General features: G+C 56.2%; 1 protein-coding gene across 5 annotated transcripts; it reads left to right on the plus strand.

The window, feature by feature from the left end:
* The first annotated feature begins 406 nt into the window (after positions 1-406).
* Positions 407-5,953, plus strand: Spib (Spi-B transcription factor). Of its 5 annotated transcripts, none has more exons than XM_048438164.3 (7): positions 422-469; positions 611-673; positions 1,233-1,260; positions 2,364-2,436; positions 2,685-2,914; positions 3,188-3,317; positions 3,890-5,953. In XM_048438164.3, the coding sequence occupies exons 1-7, from the start codon at positions 447-449 to the stop codon at positions 4,186-4,188; spliced, it is 846 nt and encodes a 281-aa protein (XP_048294121.3). In that variant the 5' UTR covers positions 422-446; the 3' UTR covers positions 4,189-5,953. The 5 variants fall into 5 exon arrangements, with proteins under 5 accessions (XP_048294123.3, XP_048294121.3, XP_048294120.3 ...); XM_048438163.3 differs by having other exon boundaries at positions 430-469; positions 2,361-2,436; XM_085682820.2 differs by having other exon boundaries at positions 448-469; positions 615-673.
* Positions 5,954-7,277: the final 1,324 nt, after the last annotated feature.

Consider the following 7,277-nt stretch of genomic DNA (forward strand, 5'->3'; position numbering starts at 1 on the left):
GGACCCTCCCTGACGCTGGTACTTCCACCATGGGGTCCTGGTGGTCCGTCTGCCTGGGCTTCCCCACGGCTCTTGGGAGATCCCCTGTCCTCACAGCTGTTCCTGGGCCTCACTGCCCGTGTCATCTCGCCCTGGTCACTGTTGGCTCCTTCCTGTGGCACCCTCTTCCCAGGGCCTGCAGCCCCTCATGTCCTTGCCCTTTCTCAGAAACTTCTCTCTCCACCCCTTGGTGTCAGCCCTTCATCCCCAATGGTGGGGAACCCCAAATCCAGATGGCTCCTAGGCCCACCCTCCCTGCCACGTGACCAGAGGGTTGTGCAATCCAGACCCCTCCCCGAGGGGATTTTTGAGGAGGGCCCCCGTGGCCCGCCCCTGGGGGGTGGGGGCTGGGTCAAAGTATATATAGGGGTAGTGGCCAGAGCCAGCCCAGCCTGCCCTGAACCACCATGCTTGCTCTGGAGGCTGCACAGTAAGTGGGTAATCCCCAAACCTGTACTTGGGACCCCCACCCCATCAGCACCCTCAGCTTCTGTGCCCCCCTAAGGCAGGTGGTAAGGGGTGGCCTCACCGTCTACAGAGGACAGTTCTCCCATCAACTCTGTCTTCCTAGACAGGTTTCCAAAGATGGCATGTTCTGGAGACATTCGCCCCCATCCTGCCCGGGTCTTCCCAGGTGTGCCGTCTGTCCTCTGTAGTATCGCTCGCTCCATTTCTGGCGCTCTCTGCCCCTTGAGTTTTGTGTTTCTATTTCCTCCTGTCTAACTGTTCTGTACGGCTCCTGGCACCACCCTGGCGGCCATCCTGAAGCACAAGAAACGCAGTCCCTTTGCTCTCCCCACCAGTCTGTTTCTAGCCCTGCTCTTCAGTGCATTGCTTCCTCTAGTCTCAGCAGGACTTGTGAAGACACTCAAACCAAGCCCTCTGGCCACCCTGTCCCCAGGCAGCTGGGGACTTTCTCCCTCTTACTTTCCTTGCCTCCCCCCAGTGTCTGTGCATGCAAATCCCAGGGGTAGTGGGGGACATTTGCCTGGCACCCGCCCCCTACTTCCTGTCCTAATGGGGTTGTGGGGGTGACTGTGGGAAGGCTGGGCGCACACAAGGACAGCCCACAGACTGCAGAGCTGTGGCGGAGGTCACAGCTGCCACCACCTCCCCTGTGGGCCCCACAACCACTTTGAGGCTCAGGTGGCTGAGGGCAGCCCTGACATGCCCCTGTGTCTCTCCCCAACCAGGCTGGACGGCCCACACTTGAGCTGTTTGGTGAGTCTGAGCCCCGGGGAGGGTGGGGGTGCCTGTGTGGCCGACCTAAGATCATCTACTTCTGCCTCAGTTTCCAGTCTCTGTCTCCCCAGACCCCCATCCCCACTTCATCTCTCTGCTATTTTTCCGTTACCTGAGGTTACTTCCTTGACCTTGTGTGCCTGTCTGGTCCATGTTCTCCGTGTACAATCCCTGCTTTGGGGTTATAGATCTTACATCTTTTAACTGTAGAATCTAGGACACCAACTATTTTCCTCGACGCTTTTGAACTCTCAACAACGAGACCTTTTGTATGGTGGCACGAAGTCCCTACTTCTTTGAGTTTTGTTGGACTTTTTTGTTTGTTTTGTTTTAATTGAGACAGGATCTCTCAACTGGTTTCAAACTCATGATCCTCCTGCCTCAGCCTTCAGAGTGCTGGGGATTATACCTGTAAGACACCTGCTGTTGGTTATTTAAAACTGACGTATTGTGTGTGCATCAGGGAGTGTCTTCATTGTGTACACTGCTGTAGCCATTACTAGACCCAGATCTAGAAAATTTCCATCATTCTAGAACATTCCCTGGTATCCCTTCCTATGTGATCTCACCCAATATGTTACATGATTCGTGCATAGGTCTTTTGGGCACCTGCCCTCTTCCCACCCACAGTGTGTTAGGTACCCGTTCTTTGCCGCTGCGTGGTCGGCCACCCAGCAGTAAACCCCACAGCCCCAGGCTGCTCCATCTGCCTGTGTGAGCAGGAGAGTGTGCGGGAGTCATCTTCGTGAACTTAGGAGTTCATCTGCACTGCTTTTCCAACGGCTGTGGCTGAAGCAACACACGGTTAGAGAAGGTGCTGCATGCCTGTCACCCCAGGGTGAACAACTGCTTTAAGTTCTGGGCCAGCCTGGGCTACAGAGTGAGTTCCTGGGTACCAGTCGCACACTGGGAACTACTAGGGTTCCTTGAGGGTCACAGCCGTGGCAGATGGTGGCTTCAGGGATTCGATCTCTGTCTCTGTTTCTGTCCTTCCTCTCCCTCCTCTCAACTGTCAGTCTTCCCAAAGGCTGGGGAGCGGGGAGTCTCCGAGGTCTGGGATGACTCTGTCTTCACCCCAGCAGTACCCAGAAGGTGTCTTCTATGACCTGGACAACTGCAAGCCCTTCAGTTACCCAGATTCAGATGGGGGCCCTGGTGAGTGACCCAGCTTCCTAGCACCCTGGGCTCAGTTCACGCGGGGTGGGGGTGAGGTTCATAGGAGCGCTCCCTCATCATGGCAGCCCCTCCCCAAGCCACCTCCCTACCCGCCCCATTCCATCTGCTCCCCCATGCAAATTCTGGGGTCAGAGATTTGCACAACTTACAAAGGCCCCTCTGTGTGGGATCTTGAGGGTGCCGGCCTTCTGCCCACCTTCAATTACCGACTCTAACCCTTCTTTTAGACTCCACATGGGGCTGGACAGAGGCCCCACCTGCCTCCGCCATCGCCCCCTATGAAGTCTTCGACCCTGCTACGACTGCCTTTGCCCACTCCCAGGCTGTGCAACTCTGTTACGGTCATGGTCTCGGCCCCTCTGCCTACAGTCCCGTGGGGACCCTTGACCCAGCCTCCAGCTTGGAGGCTCCAGGGCCTGGCCTCCAGGTGTACCCCTCAGAGGACTTTGTCAGCCAGGTGAGGGGCAGGAGGGAGACTCATATTTCTTTTGCAACTCTCTGAAATGAACTTCTGGATTGAGCCTGGGTGGGGATACAAGGACGCCCTTCTGAGGTAGTTCCTGGACCCACGTCATCTTCTGACTGTGTAGCTTTGGGCAACCGCCTTAACTTCTCTGCGTATTGAGATAACCAAGGCCAGTGTCCACACTGGAAGACAGTGAGGGCTGCAGAGGCGGGGGGGGGGGGGGGGATGAGGGAGTGATGTGGAGGTGACCCTGGTCTCCCACAGACTCTGGGCCCCTTGGCTACCCCGTACCCCAGCCCTGTGCTGTCAGAGGACGACACTCTGCTGGACAGCCCTGCCCTGGAGGTCTCGGACAGTGAGTCAGACGAGGCCCTCTTGGCTGGCACTGAGGCAGGTATGTGGGGTGGAAAATTGGTAGGGACACAGACTGTGGGTCAGGGGAAGGCTTGAAGGAACCAAAGTTCCCTGAGTACTTACTAACACCTCCCAAGGAAGTTCCCAGATCCATGCTACTTGTTGGCTGTATGACCTTGACCAAGGGCACCATCCTCTCTGTGCCCCGGTTTCCATTGTGCATAAAACCACAGTAACAGCAAGAGGGGTGCAGTACCTACTCCCTACCAGTTCCCCTCCCCTCTACCTCTGTCAAGTTATTCTCTATTGGACAACAGTTTCCCGTATATAAAACCTGCTATTTTATACATTCTCACACCCTACTTCCTCACTTTGGGGATTCTAGGCAGGGGGCTCGATCACCAAGCCATACCCCAGCCCTCTTTTTACTTTTAACAAACAGTCTCAACTAAGTTTCCCAGGCTTGAACTTGTGATCCCCTTTCTCAGTCTCTAGAATAGTTAGAATAACTGGGTTCGATCAACCAGGCCTGACTCAATTGCAGGGGGCTGTAGACTGGGGGGTCCCATCAACGAACTTCCCCTCTTAACGTGGGTCTCTAATACCCTGCAGGTGCCCGCAAGAAACTGCGCCTGTACCAGTTCCTGCTGGGACTGCTGCTACGCGGGGACATGCGCGAGTGCGTGTGGTGGGTGGAGCCGGGTGCCGGAGTCTTCCAGTTCTCCTCCAAGCACAAGGAGCTGCTGGCTCGCCGCTGGGGCCAGCAGAAGGGCAACCGCAAGCGCATGACGTACCAGAAGCTGGCGCGTGCACTGCGCAACTATGCCAAGACGGGCGAAATCCGCAAGGTCAAACGCAAGCTCACCTACCAGTTCGACAGCGCGCTGCTGCCAACCACCCGGCGCGCCTGAGCGCCCCGCTACGACCCCTTTCTAGACCCCAGGCCCTAGTGTCCATGAAGCCCCGTAAGGGGGCAGTAGGCTGCCAGGGTCCTCAGCTCTCACCAGGGCCTCCCCAGAGTCCCCCGCGCCATATATGGGATTCCCCAGAATGGTCATTTAAGGGGAGTGTCTTATGACTGGTCATTCTACATACTCCTAGAATGGTAGGTTTCTCTGCGGGGGGGCTCCTGGTGGTGTTTGCAGTTCAGGAATCCACTTTGGTACTTGCTGCGAGCCCTGTGATCACACACGTCATCGCACCAGCAGGTGGCGCTGTCTACAGCCCCCAAACCTTGTTTGTGTGTGTGTCGGGTGGGTGGGTGCGGGTCCCTCTGTGTTGCCCTGAGGCCCTGGTCAGATCTGAGATCTAGTTATGTCTTTATGTCTGGAGCCTTCTGAGAACCCTGTGTCATCTATGACTTTTCTCTGTGTCCATCCATGACTTTGTTTGAAACAGGGTCTCACTCTTTAGCTCAGGGTGGCCCCCAACTTGTGACAATCCTCCTGCCACAGCCTCCCAAGTGTTGGGATTACAGGGGCACACCACCACACCAGGCCTTTTCTTTTTCTGAGACAAGGTTTTACTGTGTAGTCCAGGCTATCCTCAAGCTTGTGGTGATCCCCTTGCCTCAGCCATCCCTTGGGACCCTCTGGGATCCACGTCTGAGATGACTTGTTGGGGAGGGTGGGGGTGGGGCGTTCGGTGATTCTTACAGACTGAGCCTTCTGGGGTCCTTTGTCATATGGGAAGTTCTCTAGCATCCTAGGCTCCTGGCCACCCTGAGATCACATACCGACTCTTTTGTTTGAGGGGCTACCCGTGTTGTATGTCAGGTCAGAATCATTCTAGCCCCTGGCCAGTTTGGGGTGTGTGACAAGGCCAGCGCCTGTTATTTTTTAGACTGAGTCTCAGGTAGCTCAGGCTGGCTTTGAACTTACTGTGTAGCTGAGGATGGCCTTGAGCCTCCGCCAGAGTGCTCAGATTCCTGACACCATCATGAGCCTGTTTCTTTTCTTTTTCATAAGTCAGGGTCTATCTACGTGGGCCAGGCTGGCTTTAAACTCATAACAGTCTTCCTGCCTCGGTGTCCAGAGCGCTAGGATCTGAATGTGTTCCGCCACACCCCGCTTACCCCACACCGTCACTTACAGACTTCTAAAGCTGGCCACCCCCCACCCACAAGGCAGGCAAATTAAGCCCCTGCAGGTGTTGTCTTCAGAGGAAAGCACTCTTTACAGTGATCTTTCAAACTAGGGAGCTCTCCCCAGTCCAGACATCTGAACGGGAAACCTCTGGCCAGCTGTCTGTGTGCAGAGGCCCGAACCAGTCCCTTCCCAGTGCCTGCTGCCTCACCCTGTCACCACGCTCAGCTGCCTGTTCGGGCCCAGTCTTTTGAAGTGCTGGATACAGCTAGCTGTAGGCCAACCTGGCTCAATTGTGAGGTTCTCATTGGGCCCCCATAGCAGAATCAGAACCCAAGGCTTTGAGCCTGAGCAGGCTGGGCCACCCAGGCCTAGGTCCCTCTGAGAAAGAGGAGGAAGAGGGCCTCCTTGCAACCCTGATGAACCTGGGACACACCTAACTCACCTCTGGGTCACCAGGACGGGGAAGAGGAATCATGGAAGATCCAGATGTTCATGGCCAAGGACAAGCTGGCACCAAATAGAATTCTTTCTTCAAAAGCTAACATCATCACTCTACATGGATAATAAATAAAATCCTAAATAAAGTTTACAGCTGTCCTGGGACCCTTCATCCGGCTCTGCCCTGCCTCACCATAGGACATGGCTGGTACTGAGGCTGAGGGTAGCCACTGTAAGGTGGGGAAGGCGGAGGTACCATGGCGGTAGGCCAGGCTAAGTCTTGAATGGTGAAATCACTGGGCTTCCCAGCTCTCCTTTCCGTCCATTCCTTCATTCCAGGCGTTTGACTTTGGTGGGTTTTTTTGTTTTGTTTTGTTTTGTTTTTTAAGATAGGAGCGTCCTTACATTGTGGTTCAGGCTGACCTCGAAGTCACACCAATTCCCCTGTCTTTTTGTTGAGCCTCTGGAATTCCGGGATGTGGGGCCACTATCCTGGGCCACTGTGCAACTTGCCTGCTCCTTCGAGAGTGAGGTGGACGTTTGCTGGGCAACCAAAGGGAGGCTGCCTACTGGTTGGCTTAGTGCCCCCAGAGGCGGGCAAGTTTCCGGCTGTCGGGGATTTTGTACAATGGAGAAGAGGAAGGGGCGCAGGGAGAAAAAAAGGGGAGCAGCTTGTCTTGGTTCCCCTGGAACCTGGCCCAGTCCTTTCCTCTGACACCCTCCTGGTGTCAGTCACACCTGTGATACTACTACCCTAAGCCTCTCTCCTTGTCTTTACTTCCTCCACTCTCTGGTGCTGGGAAGGAGCCGGCCCGGGCAGCCCTCCAAGGCCTTCCCGGCCTCTCTGCACCCGGCCGGTGACCGGCAGTCGGCCAGGCCGCTCCCAGGGGCCCCGCACCAGGACAGGGCGGGAGGGACACCAAGACCTCCTCCCCCGGCAGGCACCCGTCCTGCCTACGCGGGGAAACCGGACTCTCTCTCCCGGCTCTGGTTTCTAGAAAACTCCTGACTCGGGCTGGCTAAGAAAGGCTTCCAGAACCTACCCCTCCCTCGCCCTGTGCACCTGAGACCCTCTAGCCGTTCTTCTGGTCCTCCCGCCAGGACTGGTTGGCCCCTCCCCACACTCCTCCTCCGCTCCTTCCCAAGACCCAGTATTCTCCTCCTCCTTCACCTCCTTCTTTTCTCTTTTCCCTTTCTTTGCCCCCGACACAAGTGCCCTCTCTGTCCCCGCTCCCCATCTTGTGCTCTGCTCCCCTTCTCCTCCCCAACCCTCATTTCTCCAGAACCTAAGGATCTGGGCCCCTGCGCCCCCAGACTCCGGAGTCCCAGACCCCCTCCTTCTGAGGTCTCACAGTCTCCACCTTTGTACCTCCCACAGACTCGTGTGTCCAAGTTCCCCCAGCCCATCCCCACTGGGGCGTTGGCATCCGGCCACCCCCTCTGTCTACTAGCTATTTCTCGCCCTTTAGAGCATG

The sequence above is a fragment of the Myodes glareolus genome, chromosome 24 (genome assembly GCF_982192425.1).
Source record: "Myodes glareolus chromosome 24, mMyoGla1.1, whole genome shotgun sequence".
NCBI classification, from domain to species: Eukaryota; Metazoa; Chordata; class Mammalia; order Rodentia; family Cricetidae; genus Myodes; species Myodes glareolus.